The 17,523-nt window shown below is 41.7% G+C and overlaps 1 protein-coding gene across 1 annotated transcript; it reads left to right on the top strand.

Moving 5' to 3' along the window:
• Positions 1 to 7,963: 7,963 nt before the first annotated feature.
• On the top strand, positions 7,964 to 16,950 carry LOC130838733 (cytochrome P450 2G1). The gene is made up of 9 exons (XM_057712219.1): positions 7,964 to 8,143; positions 8,729 to 8,891; positions 10,268 to 10,417; positions 11,671 to 11,831; positions 12,083 to 12,259; positions 13,394 to 13,535; positions 15,096 to 15,283; positions 15,410 to 15,551; positions 16,769 to 16,950. Exons 1-9 carry the CDS (start codon positions 7,964 to 7,966, stop codon positions 16,948 to 16,950), a joined length of 1,485 nt encoding a protein of 494 aa, XP_057568202.1.
• The last annotated feature ends 573 nt before the right edge of the window (positions 16,951 to 17,523 follow it).

The raw sequence follows: 17,523 nt of genomic DNA, 5'->3' as shown, positions 1-17,523 counted from the left end.
ACAGCAGAAACTGACACAATATTGTAAAGCAATTATACTCCAATAAAGATTAAAAAATATTTTTGTATATTTCAAAGTGATCACCAAAATAAGCCTACTTACAATATGTCACCATAAAAGATATGACATAGTAATAACTATATTCCCCACACTGTACATTTCACACCCATGACATTTATTTTGCAACTGCATGCAGCTGTCCAGTTTTCCCAACTTTACTTATTGAAGAGGCTGTCTTTTCTCATTGTATATTCTTGTCTCTTTTGTCACAGATTAATTGCCCATATAAGTGTGAGTTTGTATCTGTGCTCTCTATTCTGTCCCATTGATCTATGTGTCTGTTTTTGCACAGGAAACCACCAACAGAACAAAAAGACAACCTACTAAATGAGAGAAAATATCTGAAAATTATATGACAACAGTTTAATATCCAAATATATATAAACAGTTCATACAACTCTATATTAAAAAAAAAGAAAAAAGAAAAAGAAAACAACCCACCTACAGAATGAGCAGAAGACCAGAATAGACATTCTTCCAAATAGGCATGTGAATGGACAACAGGAACATGAGAAGATTCTCAACATCGCTAATCATCAGAAAAATGCAAATCAAAATCACAATGAGATATTACATTACACCTGTCAGAATGGCTATCATGAAAAAGTCTACAAATAACAAATGTCAGAGAGGATGTGAAGAAAAGGGAACTCTTGTACACTGTTGGTGGGAAAACAGTGTGGAAGTTCTTAAAAAAAACTAAAAATAGAACTACCATATGATCCAGCAATTCCACTCCTGGACGTGTATCCAAAGACAATGAAAACACTAATTTGAAAAGATACATGCACACCAATGTTAATAGCAGCATTATTTATGATAGCCAAGATACAGAAGCAACCTAAGTGACCATCAACAGATGAATGGATAAAGAAAATGTGGCATATATACATAATGGAATATTACTCAGCCATAAAAAGAATGAAATCTGCCATTTCAACAACATGAATGGACCTAGAGGGTATTATGCTTAGTGATATAAGTCAGACAGAGAAAGACGAATAGTTTATCACTTATATGTGGAATCTAAAAGTAAAACAAATGAATAAATAGAGCAAAACAGAAACAGATTCACAGATATAGAGAACAGATTAGTGGTTACTAGAGAGGGAAGAGGGTGGGGCAAAGCAGGGGTAAGGAATTAGAAATACAAACTGCTATTTATAAAATAAAGAGCAACAAAGATATATTGTACAGCACAGGGAAATATACCTATTAATTTGCAATAACTCTAAATGGAGTATAACCTAGACAAACATTGAATCACTATTGTACACCCAAAACTAATATAATATTATAAACCAAATATACTTTGATTTAAAAGAGAGAGAGAGCAGGAAAGAAAGAAATATGATTGGACTAAGCCATGAATAGAGGTGACTGTCCAATTTAGAAAGGAGGAGTCACTAAAGATTAGCAATGCAGGAATATTCACAGATTTTATGGCAGGGAGCTGAATTATATCTTCAGATTATCTAGCTTACCTGTAATTGGAGGTGATCATAATAGAATGCCAGATAATTTTGAGAGCCATAGGGATATTTGTGACACTGTAACTAGACCTGTTCAGTATTTTAATCATGTACTGTGGCAAAGGCAGCCATGGGAAGGGGAGATATTTGGAATTCTCTGTGATTAGTAGATGTGGTGAAATGATAATATAGTACCTGTGTATATGTTGAAACATGGGTGAAACAGACCTGTAAAGCCAAGGGAAGGAGGAGGCGAATGTTTAGTAGATAGAGATTCTCCTGTGTCAGGAGAAACTGGGCATGGGAACTGACTATGTGAACATACTGAAAGGAGAATAGTTGTAATAAGAGAAAGTGGGTCTCTGATCATTGATGTGTGAGGGGACATTCAGGTAATATATAGACTCAATATTTTCCCCTCAGGAGAAGCATGTTTAGGAATTTGAGATTTAGGGGATACAGATCTAAGTTTAAATTTTAGCTGTCATTTTATAGCCATGTTTTTTTTCTCTTTTAGTAAAGATTTCTGAACCTAAAGAACAAAAATGTTTCTTGTAAAATAGGTTTTGGGCTGCTGAAATTTTTTAATTTTGCTTGTCTGTAAAACTTTTGATCTCTCCACTGAATCTGAATGAAAGCCTTGTTGTGTATAAGTGTTCTTGGTTATAGGTTTTTCCCTTTCACCACTTTAAATATATCATGCCTCTCCCTTCTGTCCTGCATGGTTTCTGCCAAAAAGTCAGCTGATAGCCTTATGAGCGTTCCTTTGTATGTAATTTGTTGTTTTCCTTTGCTGCTTTTAATATTCTCTCTTTAATTTCTGTCATTTTAATTAGAATGTGTCTTGGTGTGGTCCTATTTGGGTTGATTCTGTTTAGGATTCTCTGTATTTCCTGGACCTGGATATCTTTTCCTTACCCAGGTTAGGGAAGTTTTCAGTTATTCTGTTTTCAAATATGTTCTCTGCCCCTTTCCATCTTCCTTCTCCTTCTGGGGCCCCTATAATGCTTGATGTTGTCCTAGGGGTCTCAAACTGTCCTCAGTTTTTTAAATTCTTTTTCTTTTTTCTGATCACCTTCAATAATTTCCACTACTCTGTCTTCCAGTTTGCTGATCTGTTCCTCTGTACCATCTAATCTACAGGTGATTCTGTTTAGTGTGTTTTTAATTTCAGTTATTATACTATTCAGCCCTGTTTAACTCTTTGTTAAAAATTTCTAACATCTCACTCCATTCATTCAATCTTCTCCTGAGTTTTTTGGCCACCTTTATGATCATCTTTGACCATGAACTCTTTATTGGGTAGATTGTTTATCTCCACTTCACTTAGTTCTTCTTCTAGGGCTTTATCTTGTTCCTTAATTTGGAACATATTCCTCTGTCACCTCATTTTGCCTAATACACTGATTTTATTTCAATGTACTTGGTACATAGGTTATGTTTCCCAACCTTGGAGAAGTGGTCTTTTGTGGGAGATGTTCTATGCATCCCAGCAGTATACACCCCTCTGGTCATCAGTACTGTTTGATCTCGGGGTGCCCCTTAAGTGTGCTGCATGGGCCTTTTGTTGTAGTGCACTGTGGTCTGCTAGATGTGGCTAGCCCCAGTCTGATTGGTTGCCAGGCCCTGCCTTGTGTGGAGGTTGCTGGCCACTAGTAGCTGGGGCTGAGACACAAGGTGGTGGCTAGTTGTGGAGCTCCAATGGGTCCTGGTGCTAGTGCTGGCCCACTGGTGGGCAGGGCTAGGCCTCAGAGGGGTCCTGGGGCTGATGCCAGCCTGTTGGTGGGCATGCTGGGTTCCAACAGGGCAGGCTGCAGGGCTGCTGTGGTCCTAGGGCTGGTGTCCTCCAGTTGGTAGATGGAGCCAGGCCCAGGGAGTTCTGGCTAGTGCTGGACACTGATGGTCAGGGCTGGGTCCTGGGGTCACAGGCTGCCAGGACCTTGAGTGCCACAGAGTTGGTGTCAGTCTGCTGGTGGTTGGGGCTGGGTCCTAATGGCTGGCTGTGGGGCCTCAGGGGTTCTGGGGCTAGTGCTGGTGTACTGGTAAGTGGGGCTGGGTCCTGGGATGGCTGGGGGCTCAGGGGGTTCTATAGCAGCCAGTCTGCTGATGGGTGGGGCTGTGTCCCCATCCAGTTAGTTGCTTGGCCTAAGAAGTTCCAGTAATGGTGCCTAAAGTCTGGTGGGTGGAGGGCAGTGTTGGATCCTGAGGCTAATAAGCTAGAGGGAGGATTTCAAAATGGTACTTGCCAGTACCAAGTCCGCGTGGTAGAATGGGCCCCCCAAAATGGCCATCCCAGCGTCTATGTCTCCAGGGTGAGCTCCAGTTGCCTCCTGCCCCTCCAGCAGACTCTCCAAGATCAGAGGGTGGGTCTGACCTAGACTCCTTTCATATTACTGCTTTTGCCCTGGGCCTCAGAGAATGAAGTTTTTTGTGCCTTTGAGAGCACAGTCTCTGTTCATATAGCCCTCTGGCTCTCCAAAACGTTAAGCCTCACTCGCCTTCAAAGCCAAAAGTTCTGGGAGCTCATCTTCCTGGTGCAGGACCCCCAGGCTGGGAAGCCCAATGTGGGGCTTGGACCCCTCACTCCTTGGGGAGAACCTGTGCAACTGCAATTATCCTCCTATTTGTTTCACCCATCCAGGGGTGTGGGTCTTGACTATACCAAGTCTCTGCCCTTCCTGTCTATCTCATTGTGGTTCCTTCTTTTTACTTTTAGTTGTAGAAGATCTTTTCTACTAGTCTTCAGGTCTTTCTCATCAACAGTTGCTTTGTAAATAGTTGCAAGCTTGTCATATCCATGTGAGGAGGAGGTGAGCTCGGGGTCTTCCTACTCTACCATCTTGGCCACTCCCTCTCTTCATTTCTTTATGTAGATCCAAGTTTTGACCTTAATCATATTCTTTATGCCTAAAGAACTTCTTTAGATTCCACTCTTTTTTAGATTCTTTTCCCATACAGTAGGTCCATATTAGTTATCTATTTTATATATAGTAGTGTGTATCTGTCACTCCCACTTTTAATATCTCTCTTATAGGGCAAGTACACTGACAATGAATCACCTCCCCTTTTCTTTTGTCTGAGTCTTTATTTGTCCATCACTTAAAATTTTTGGTAAAATAGACACAACATAAAATTTGCCATTTTAAACTGTACAGTTTAGTGGAATTAAGTACATTCACTTTGTTGTGCAACCATCACCACTATCCGACTCCAGAAACTTTTCATCATCCCCAAATGAAACTCTGTACCCATTAAACAATAACTCCCCATTTCTCATTCATTTTCAGTAACTTTTTTGCTTTATATAAAATTCTTGGTTGACAGCTGTTTTCTTTTAACACAAAAAAATGTCACTCCACTGTTTTCTTGCATGATTTCTGATGAGAAGCCTACTATAATACTTATTTGTTTTTCATGGATAATGTGTATTTTCCTTTGGCTGCTTTCAAATTTTTCTCTTTGTCTTTGGTTTCCTGAAGTTTGAATATAATATGTTTATTTGTGGGGGGGCAGGGTTTGGTTTTCATATTTTGTTTTTTTGTGGATTTTTTTGTTTTTTGGGTTTTTGTTTCTTTTTTGGTATTTACCCTGTTGGTGTCCTTTGAGCTTCTTGGACCTGTGGTTTTGTTTCCATCACCACTTTTGAGGAAAGATTTCAGCCATTATTTCTTCTAATATTTCCACTGTCCCATCATCTCTTTCTTCTTTTTCTGGTATTCCAGTCATACACATGTTACACCACTTGCTAGAGGTGGAACTCCGTCTTAGTGTAACCACTAAGAAACTTCTTCCATCCCTATGGAAGAAGGGAGAGGATAAAGAAGGAGGGGGGAGAGAGGAAAGAGAAAAGTGCTGGAAGGAGATGAGAGAGAGAGTGAGGGAAAAAAGAAGGTTGATATGAAAGGAAGAGTCTTTGAAAGAGAGAAGTGAGGGAGAGGGAGAAAGGGAATATGGAGAGAAAGAGATGAGGGGAAAAGAGGGGGGACAGAGGGAAGAGGAAAAAGTGAAGGCAGAGAGTTAGGAAAGAAGAAAGAAAGAAGAGGAGGCAAATAGAAAAGGATAATTCTAAAAATGATAAAAACTTAATTCTCGAAAAAGATGCTATGCATGTGTCAAGATTATTTAATTCATTAATAAGGGAACTAGGTGTAAAGAACACTAGTCCAAAAGGCAAATGAAGCACTGTGATTTTTACAGCTAAAAAAGAGGAAAGAAAGGCTGAATCAGCTACAAAACTGGCTAATGTCTAACTTTACTGCATTTTTTTTTAATTGGGGGGAAGTTCACCTTTTCTAACAAACAGAAAAAAGTCATCATGAGTTAGCAGTTTTACAGAACTGTAAAATGCTTAGACCTTGCTCAATCGTGTAAACAAAGCAATGCCCTATTTTGAAATGAGACTATCTTTAAATGGGCCTGTTAGAAAATATGCTTAGCTTGACATGAAAAAGTCCCATAATTACTTTTTTAGAATTTCCATGTTTGGGATAATTTTCCATCGCAGAAGGGAAGAAATTCAGAAGCCCCATTCACTATCCTCTTCACTCCTCAATAGAAGAATGACCCTTATGCCAAACTCACCCTCTAAAATTTGGTTTCTAAGATTCTGCAACTTTTTTTGGGGGGAGGGGGTTGTTATTTGTTTTGTTTGCTTGTTGGTTTGTTTTGTTTTGGAACTGAGAAAAATAGTCATGCACTGGCTGTGCCTTCTTGTTCCTACCCCACCAAACATCCAGGGGGAGGTGAAAGGTCATCCTGCTCCTCTCCCCACAGCGCCTCACTTTCCTAAATCTGACCCCCCACTGCCAACTGGAAGAATCCATAGAGCACTGAAAACTGAAAATTACAGAATTCTGGAATCCTCAAACATTAGAACAACAGATTTGGAGGACCACAGAATCTTAGAAAAATGCCAGCTTGGGGAGGCTGTTTTGTGTGGTCTTGGAACCATCCCATAAAACCCCTCTTATAACAAGTCTTCTTAGAATATGCATGAAGATCTCTCAGACCCACCTACCTTGCCTCCCTAGAAAAAATTTCAGTTCTTAGCTCTCCTCCCCTTTACAAAGCCAGAAAAGAAGACAACAGAGTGGGATGGTAAGAGGGGCTGTTCTGAGAATACTTTCTCTTCCCAGGCTCTCTGGATGGGAGAACCAGACTCGCAACCACCACCATCACAGATAATTAACAGTCTAATCCAGAATGCGTATAAGCCTGTGTGTTTGGAGGGCTCAGAATGGAAGGGAGAGGAAAGAGATGGGAGAGTCAAAGGAGGCAGCCTAGAGCTGACTCTTACCCCACCAAAGGTAAGCAGATTCTAGCAGCAGATCCAAGATCGAGAAGGCAGTGCTGTGTGAGTCGTTCAATTTTCCCAGAATTCCTACCCCTTCTGGACACAGGACTCCTCAGCCTTAGGCAGCCAAGCCTTATTCCAAACCTGCAGGCTTCCTAAGGGATTCAATTTCCAAGCCTGAGAATCAAGACACATGAGAAGGGCTTTCGGGTTGTGTTTAATAATATGTATAGGTAGAATATAATACTGAGGAATTTTGTTTCAGGTCAGTAAAGAAGATTTACAAATACTTGGTATGAAAAGGATTGAAAATCATTGTTTAGATTATTACAGAGAGCAAGCACTAGGTCATGTCTCTAGAGGTGATCTTCCCTTATAGAGACTAGGGCTCAGAGGTGGTCCCTACATCTTAAACTTTGAAAAGGAATAAGCAATTGCACACGCATGCACACACACACACACACACACACACCAGCAAAGTTCTGATAAATCAACACATGTAACCTTTGATTATTACTATTTAATGTATCTTGAGTAAAAACAGTAGAACTTGAATTCAACCCTTTCAATAAAGTTATTTCTTTTGCTATGCTAAAGCTTCATCTTTCTCTCTTTTTTTAAACTGATTAATTAGAGTCTGGCAAAAGGAGAGGAGCCATCTCTGTTCTCTATCAAGACTTTCTAAAACAGTATGGTTACCCTATTCGACAGACAGGGAAACTGAGTCCAAGAGGGTTAGGTGACTTACTCAATGAAGAAAAGACGGAACTGAAATTTGAACTCAGATTGTATGACCCTTAATGAAATACCCTAAAAATGATGTTCAACTATTTCCCACATCCTACCAAGACTGGTTGAACTGGAAACTGAGCTGAGAGAGAACTGAGAGACTGGAAATATAAAGAAAGGGGAATGACCCCAGTGGATTTTCCTGGGTGAATTCAATCCACCTTTATTCAGGTGGGAGATTATAGATTATATAACCCCCTCTCCCCCCAGATAAAGCAATCTCTTCCCTGATGGCATCCATACCCGGAAAACTTGAATCCCAGGGTGTTCAGATTTCTGCACAGCCTATTTCCCAGAATGTATTTAGGCAGAATCTGGTGTCTCGGACACAACCGCTCGACCTGGCACCATGGAGCTAGGAGGGGCCTTCACTATCTTTCTGGCACTCTGCTTGTCTTGTCTGCTCATCCTCATTGCCTGGAAAGGGACCGGCAAGGGGGGAAAGCTGCCCCCTGGTCCCACACCAATACCTTTCCTGGGGAACCTGTTGCAAGTCCGTACTGATGCCACTTTTCAGTCTTTCATGAAGGTGAGTCTGTCAAATTCTCTCATAGAGCTGGAAGCAATTAATTCTATAGATAGATGATGTAGAAATTTCTGACTTCTAAAACACTGGTGCTTAGAAACACAACCTTAAATGTCTGGAATTCCAGAATCTGAAACTCCTGGAAACACAGTCTCTTAGCACATTATAACTTAAGACTCCCGCAACCTCAGGACTTTGGAATAACAGTATCTTCTATCCTTAAACACAAGAGCTCTTGCACTCTTTTGGTCTTTGAATTTTGAGACTCAGTGTCATGAAATCTTAGGATTCTAGAATTTAGCACTTCAGAGGGAGAAGCATGGATCTTGGAGTTCCATCTCATCCAGGCCCATCATTTTACAGATGCAGAAACCAAGCCTTGTGGCAGTGTTGAAGGATCTTTCCCAGGATCATAGAAGCCAAGGCTTCTGTGCCTTTTTCTCAACAATCCTTCCAAGCCCAGGGCTCACCTTTTTCTGTTATTCCCACATTTCTATTTCCTTGAAATCTCCATCTCCCAAAACTCTTGTTGGTTGTTACTTGGTACTCCAATCTGCCCCCTCCTCTTATGTCTTCCTTCACTCCCAGCTCAGGGAGAAATACGGCCCAATCTTCACCGTGTACATGGGTCCCCGGCCGGTAGTTGTTTTATGTGGACATGAAGCAGTGAAGGAGGCCTTGGTAGACCGAGCAGATGAGTTCAGTGGCCGTGGAGAATTGGCTTCAGTAGAGCGAAACTTCCAAGGTCATGGTAGGTAACAACAACAACAAAAATAAAAACAAAATGGAATCACAAAGTGTAATGTACTTCTATGTCCCAGGTTCTTTGATAAGTACTCTAAGTGAATTATTGTGGCAACTCCTCTGAGAGAGCTATTAATGTCTTACTAATTTTGCAAATGAGGAAGTTGAGGATGAGAAAGGTTAGTTAATAACCGTAAGTGGTAGAACCATTTTGTTTTGAACCCAACCATCTGACTGTAGAGTATCTTCTGTGTTACTTGTGTTCTCATTTTTAATGGATTAGTGACACTCTTTGTGTACTCACTCAAGCCCTCACAGCCAACCTTACTTCTTATTTTCCTATACATACATACACACCCAACCCATACATCTCTGCATCCTCCAGTTAGATAGATACCTTTCTAATGCTATCTACACATCCATCTCTAACTGCCTACATCCTTCAATTACAAGCAGCCTCACATCATTCTTTTGTTACTTCCATCCATCCCTCTATCTCTACACCTTTCCTTCAAACCATCTATTTTCCCATTGACCCATACATCCACCAAAACAATCCATCCATTCATTAGACTTTCTACACAAATATCTTTCCATCCAATTGATCTATACATTTATCAATTAACCTTCCATTTACCCATCTATCCATCATTCCTTCCATCCATTCATTTATCCTTCCATCATTCATCCACCTATTAATCTTTCAGTCATCCACACAACCTTCCAACCATTTATCCATTTATCCACCTCAAACCATTCATCCATTAACATTTCACCCAACCATTAAGTCCTTCATCCATCCATACATCAGTCATTAGAGTCATAAACTCTTCTTCCCATTCATTAATCTACCAAAATAATTTCATTAAATTTCCAAACACAAATTCACCAATCCATGCATGTCTGGGAACTTCTAAATACTACTTACTGCATGGTAACTCCTTCTGTGTAGGTATATTGATGTCAGGTGTGATATCCTGTGTGCACTCATGTGTTTATATCTAGACAATCCAAGTAGAACATAGAAAATAGAAGTAGTCTCCCCATTCCAGAGTACTCTATACGGCATTCTATCTATACCTTCCTCCATATTCCTCCCATCCATCCATCCTATCCAGTTCCAGGTCTCTATCCTGTAAGAAACTCTCCTTGATCTCCTCCAACCATTACTAGCCTGACTTCCTTTCCTTCACCTCAGTCCTGAACTGGTTTGAGGGTCCCATACGGAAGGAACTTTAGTCTCCCCATTAAGCCTCGGAGGTTAGAAGGGGCATCCCCAAGGGCAGAGTTTACAGCTGTCATATTCTGGCACCCTCCCAGTCCAGCACAGAGTTTGGCACAAAAAGGAGTGGATACAGGGGTCTGACACTGAGATTCTGGCAGGTGTAGCTCTGGCTAATGGAGAACGATGGAGGATTCTCCGACGCTTCTCCCTGACCATTCTTCGGGACTTCGGGATGGGAAAGAGGAGCATTGAGGAGCGAATCCAGGAGGAGGCTGGCTTCCTACTAGAGGAATTACGCAAGACCAAGGGTATGGGGGCCATGAAGGGGAGGGCTACAAGGGGACTGGGTGGTTGTAGAGAGCTCAGTCATGAGAAGATGGGCTTTGGTGGGAGAAAGTTTGGGAGTCCAAGAGGATAAAAAAGATGAAGGATTTACTGAGATTTCCAGCTAGATTCCATGTTAAAAGTTAACATGAAAGACCCCTAGAGATCACTTGTCCAGAGACTTGAATCAATGGATCTCCAGGAGTTTTTGAGCTCCTGATATCACATACAGACTTTGGCGATAGGTGTTTGTGCCTTTTTCTGGTGACAAGATTAAATTTTATTACATCTATCTATTTAGGTATATATTCATATATACACACATACAAAACACAAAATTTTGGTAAAAACCATGTAATGTAAAATTTTGCTACCCTATTTCTGATTGTACAGTTCAGTAGTGTTACATCTATTCATATTGTTGTAAAACAGATTTTTAGAAATTTTTCATCCTGCACACCTGAAACTCTACCCTATTTCTTTATATTCTTAAAGGAATCCATTCCCCACCCAAAAAAAAAGGTCTGGAATGCCTGAGGTATAGAGAAAAAAGACACAGAGGCTGAGAAACACAGAGATGGATAGATTAGATACAGAAATAGAGACAAATTTCTCTAAATTAGATTCCTCCCCTGGGCTCCATGGATGCTAAATGGTCTCCATAAAGACTTTGAGTGTTCATGTACCCCTTGGAAATTATTTGCAAAACTGTATATTTGTGAATATACACATTTAGAGAAATTGTCCCCAAATCCACTGACCTGACTGGCATCCTGTTTTACAGTCATGTTTACAGCTAAGGCCAAGGGGAGGAATTTTTCAAAAAGCTCAGATGGAATCACTGGTAAGAGAAAGATAGAATCCAGCCACTCTTTTTTTTATTTTTAATGTGTCCTTTACCACCACTTCTTTCCCAAATTTGTGACTCTCCAGCAAAAACAATTAAATACTAATAACAAAAAATAATGATTATGCTCCACCAGCATTTTTTGAGTGTTTACTACGTCAGGCACTGTGATAAGTATTTCACACGAATAATTACACTGAATTCTCATGAACCAATGAAGTAGTTATTAAACCAACTTGCAGATTGGGAAAGCTAGACTCAAAACACAAAAATGAAGTAGCAAACAAATGCTATCAAGCAGTTGAGCCAGGACTCATATCTGCAACTGAATGATTTCACATCCCATGTTCCTACTCATGGCCTCCAACATAGACAATTTCCATCACCCAGGTGCCGCCATCGAACCTACTTTCTTCCTGAGCCGCACTGTCTCCAATGTCATCAGTTCCGTCGTCTTTGGAAGCCGTTTTGACTATGAGGACAAACAGTTCCTGAAGTTGCTGCAGATGATCAATGAGAGTTTCATCGAGATGAGCACACCCTGGGCCCAGGTGCCTGCCAGCCACCTCTCTGTCTACTCCCCCAACTTCAGTTAGCTAAGCTACTGCCTCCACCTCACTTAATCCTCCCCACAATCCTAGGAGGCATGTATCAAAATGTCCTGGGTCTCCAAGAAGCAAAGAGCCTCATGCAATTCTCAGACCTAGTGCTGGATGTTGAACCCAACTATTTGACTCCAGACTCAGCCCATGCTGGCCTCTGGTGCCTATTGTTGACAAATCACTTTGCTTATTCCCCACAGTTATATGACATGTATTCTGGAATCATGCAATATTTGCCAGGAAGACACAATCGCATCTACTACTTGATAGAGGAGCTCAAGGACTTCATTGCCTCCAGGGTCAAGATCAACGAAGCATCCCTTGACCCCCAGAACCCTCGGGATTTCATTGATTGCTTCCTCATCAAGATGCAACAGGTACCTCTTCCTCTTCCCCCAGTCCTTTTCCTCTCATCTTCCCAATCCCTGGCACCTGCAACTTTAAACTCATCTGTAAACATACTGATGACAAAAGAGCAAGCATTGTTTCACATGATTTACTTTTATTTATAGATGAGATATAGAAACTGTAAAGGCATAAAATCTCACACTCAAACTTTGAATCTAAAAATTCTAAGAACACGGCAACAAAATCTTACACCTTTCATATCCAATATGCCAGAGAAGTACAAATATAGAAAAGTAGAATGAGTCTTTAGAGTCATGGGATTTGAGGAGCTTGGACATTTAAAGTCTAAACTTTTGAGGTTTTTAAAATTTATTTATTTTTATTTATTTTATTTATTGGCTGTGTTGGGTCTTCATTGTTGCACGCGGGCTTTCTCTAGTTGCAGAGAGCGGGGACTACTCTTTGCTGCAGTGCGCAGGCTTCTCATTGCGGTGGATTCTCTTGTTGCAGGCTCTAGGCATGAGGGCTTCAATAGTTGTGGCACTTGGGCTCAGTAGTTGTGTCACATGGGCTTAGTTGCTCCTCGGCATGTGGCATCTTCCCAGACCAGGGCTTGAAGCCATGTCCCCTGCATTGACAGGCAGAGTCTTAACCACTGCACCACCAGGGAAGCCCTAAACTTTTGAATTTAAGCTTTCTATAAAGTTAAAAGTTTAAAGTCTTGGATATGCAGCAGTTTAGAAGCTTAACACCTCTGTATCATGGATTCTTAGAATTTTAGAAATTTAGAAATTTGTATTTTTCTATTGTAGAACCTCTGTACTAGGCAGTTTTAAGTTATGCACCCTAATGTCTTAGAACTTTCAAATCTGACAAGGCAATGTCTACTTTTTTCTCCCTCATTCTCCACATTGTTCACTACACTCCATCTATACTGGCAACTATGCTGGCCTCCTCTTTGTTGTTTCTCACCAGGCACACGTTGTGGTTCTATGCCAGGCACACTTCTGCCTCAGGACCTTTGCTCTGGCTATTTCCTCTCCCAGATACTTACCTGGTTCACCCGTCTTTTGTGTTTTCACAAAGCCCTACATTATACACAGGAAGAAAATAAAATAAAGGCAGAAGAGGGTGATTCTATTTATTATCCCTGTCATTTTCAGGATAAAAACAATCCCCACACAGAATTCAACCTCAAGAATTTGGTGCTCACCACTCTCAACCTCTTTTTTGCTGGCACCGAGACTGTGAGCTCTACGCTACGCTATGGATTGCTGCTAATGATGAAGCATCCTGAGGTAGAAGGTGAGAGTTCACCTGACCGGCTTACCTGGTAACCCTCATTCCCAACAGGAAAGAAGACATCATCTTGAGACCTTAGAACCCCACGGCTTTAGACTCTTCATACTTTAGAACCTCAGGATGTAGAATCTCAGAGTCTCTGGCTTGGAAGGCCATTTAATTTAATCTTTTGTAGTAGTTTCTTATGTAGTAAATTATGAGACACTTAGTAGCTTAAAACAACAAAAAATCTATTCTCATACTGTTCTGGAGTTCAGACGTTTAAATAGGCTTTCACTGGATGGAACCAAGGTAGATCTAATTCCTTGCCTTTTCCAACTTCTAGAGTTGTATGCCTTGCATTCCTGGGCTCATGATCTTTCCTCTATCTCCAAAGCCAGCCAGCAGCATAGCACCTTCAAATCTCTCTTGGCTTTCATTGTCACATCTTCTCTGACTCTGACTCTTATGCGTCCCTCTTATACAGACACATGTGATTACATGTCGGGCCAAGCTGGACTATTCAGGATAATCTCCCCATCTCAAAATCCTTAACTTAATTATATCTGCAAAGTGCCCTTGGTCATGTAAGGTGACATCCGCACCACGTGGCATGCAGGATCTTCCCCAACAAGGGATCAAACCCGTGCCCCCTGCATTGGGAGCATGAAGTCTTAATCTCTGGACCTCCAAGGAAGTCCTGGAGGTAATATCTTTGATGGCCATTATTTAGCTGACTATAGTGCCAGAATTAAATAGAATCCATCATCAGTAAATTGCAATCTGGTCTAGTTGGGTAACTCCAGTAATGAGAAGCACATTACTTACCTAAGGAAAATCCCCAATTTTGGCCCTTTCCCTTATAATGAAGTTCAAAACAAACAAATTTCTCTTATTAGAGATGATGGAAGAGACTAAGTTGTTTCCACTCAAACTCATCTAGCCTCTCCTTTATTGTCTGAGTTGTCTTTCACTAATCTAAATCATCAAATATTTAATGGACACCTTCTATGTGCTAGGCACTGTCCTAATTACTTGCATACTGGATTTTATGTAAAATTTACAACTCTACAAGCTTGTTAGACCATCATGTCCATTTTGAAGATGAAGAAACAGAGGCTCAGAAGGCAAAGTCATTCCCCCAAGGTCACTCATCCAGGAAGTGCAGAGAGGAGTAACTGCCCCAATAGTGTTCTTAATCACTGTCACATAATTGCTGTCATTTGCTTCAATCCTGTCCTCATTACCTATTCCCCACCCAGTAAAAAATCTGCATGGAAGCTCAGCTGGGAGCAGGACACTGCCCTGACCATCAGCCTTCCATGGTTCCTCAGTGTTTTCAAGATAAAGATCAAATGTCCCAGCTGACATGCAAGGCTCCAGGCTGGGTGCCTGCCAATGGTCTGATGAATGTTTTTCAGCTCCACCAATGTGTCAGGTGTTAAGAACAAAGAGACAGTCCAAATACACATGGCCTGCTCCCTCAGGGTCCACAGGTGCTAAAGATACAAACCTACATCCCAAACCTGGCCTCCAGAAACACCTCCTGCATCATTGCCTGTTATGTTTTCTGGTCTCTTCCAGCCAAGATCCACGAAGAGATTGACCAAGTGATTGGACCACACCGGATCCCAAGTGTTGATGACCGGGCCAAGATGCCCTACACAGATGCCGTGATCCATGAGATACAGAGACTGACAGATATCGTGCCCATGGGTGTCCCCCATAATGTCATCCGGGACACTCATTTCCGAGGCTACCTTCTGCCCAAGGTGGAGTTGTACCTTCACTGTCACTCCTCCCTCCACTGTACCCCTCTCTCCTCCTGGTTTCCTGCCATACTCCATACTTCATACTCCAACACTGATTTCTCCTAACTGTCCCCATCCTCACCCCAGGGCACCGATGTGTTTCCTCTGCTTGGCTCAGTCCTCAAAGACCCCAAATACTTCCGCTACCCAGATGCCTTCTATCCCCAACACTTCCTGGATGAGCAGGGCCGCTTCAAGAAGAATGAAGCCTTTGTGCCTTTTTCCTCTGGTAGGTGTCTATGGTCTGAGTCCCCCACCCCCACCACCCCTATAGAAACATGCTAGATATGTCCCCCAACCATTAGTATGTATTTGACATTCAGGTTTGAATGGGAAGTTGAGTGCTATTTCATAGAATCATACAATTCTGGAATCTTAGAACCATTGACTCTGATAATTAGAAAAGTAATATCATTAAACAGGGGTCAGCAAATTTTTTTCTAAGGACCAAATAGATAATATTTTAGGTTTTGCTGGCCACATGGTCTCTGTCTGAACTATGCAGTCCGTACTACTCACCTCCACCATTGTACTGCAAAAGCAACCATAGACATTTATAAATAATGAGTATGTCTGGGGAATTCCCTGGTGGTCCAGTGGTTAGGACTCTGCATTTCCACTGCAGGGGACATGGGTTCAATCCCTGGTGGGGGAACTAAGATTCCACAAGCCACAAGGTGTGGCAAAAAAAAAAATCTATAGACACTAAAATCTGAATTTTGTTTAATTTTCATGTCACAAAATACTATTTTTCTTCTGATTTTTTAAAACTACTTAAAAGTGTTAAAAGATTCTTAGTTTTCAGGCAGTACAAAACAGGCAGCAGGGAGGATTTGCCCAATGAACAGTAGCTTGGTGACTCATAACACAACATCTTAGAACAATCATATTTTAAGTGTAAGCCACACTGAACCTGGTGTTAGTGCAGTGGTTAGGAAACAGGACCCCACTTCACCACTTACAAACACCATGGGTGGGACCATGTATGAGTTACTTCAGCTCCCTGTCTGTAAAATGGAGATTAATCTCTCCAAACCATTGGAAGGGTGACTGATGAACAGCAAGCACTATTTAAGTGTGAGCTTTTATTTTCCCTTACCAGTGTCTGGCACCTAGTAGGCACTTCAAGAACCGGAAAGGAAGAGAATTTTCAAATTCGTGGGTCCTTTAGAACCATTTATTCCTGTTAGAATCTGTTGGAATTTGAGCCATCAGAGTAGTAGCTCCCACGTGTTGAGCCCCTATAAGTGGAAGATCCTAGTGGATCTACTAACAGTAGAAACCCACTGCATCTTTATAATAACCCTAAAAATTGGGTGTTATCATGACCCCAGAGATGCTGAGGAGGCAGCTGAGGGTGAGTGGTGGTGGGACCGGAACACTCTCCCTGCTCCCATTATCCCGTGCAGCCCTGACCCTCCCTCCCGCCCTCTTCTATGCCCATAGGAAAGCGCATCTGCCTGGGGGAGGCCATGGCCCGCATGGAACTCTTTCTCTACTTCACCTCCATCCTTCAGAACTTCTCCCTATTCTCGCTGGTGCCACCCGCTGACATCGATATCACGCCCAGGGTCTCAGGCTTTGGCAACATCCCTCCGACCTATGAGCTCTGCTTCATGGCCCGCTGAGCACCCCCTATTGGATGTGGAAGGAACCGTCGGAGAACAGAGCTCTGCCCTCGTGTCCAGGCGCACCCAATCTCTTCATCCCCCTAAATTCTCACAACAGTCCTAAGAGAAGGCACTATTACACTGTCGTGGGACACAGGTCAGCGGGGTTCACCCCAAAACAGGGAGCTGTATATCTTCCACATCCAGGAGAAAAGCAATGCCTTGTCCAAGACTTTGGCAAAAGCTTGCAGATTTTAAGTTCATTTGTTCACCTCTGGCTAGGTCTCTGTCTGTACCAAATTCTTGTTGTAGACTCCATATCTTTATGTTGTTCCTTTGACTTTTCCCTGATGATGACCGAAGGTAGTCAATGAAGAATAAACATCATAAATTTTTTAAATGGTATAGTACATTAGAAAAGCAAAGTAGGGAAATGGGGTAGGGAATTCCAGAATTGGAATTTTAAATTGGTGGCATGGATGGTTTCACAAGGTAGTGAGGAGCAAGCTGTGCAGATATCTGAGAAGGGGGTGTTCCTGGCAGAACAATTAAGAAGAGCAGAGTCATAAGGCAGAAGACTGTGTGTGTGCT

This window comes from Hippopotamus amphibius, chromosome 16, assembly GCF_030028045.1.
Source record: "Hippopotamus amphibius kiboko isolate mHipAmp2 chromosome 16, mHipAmp2.hap2, whole genome shotgun sequence".
Taxonomy (NCBI): domain Eukaryota; kingdom Metazoa; phylum Chordata; class Mammalia; order Artiodactyla; family Hippopotamidae; genus Hippopotamus; species Hippopotamus amphibius.
Note: the sequence above shows the minus strand (reverse complement) of the source record. Positions and strands in the feature narration are given on the sequence as shown.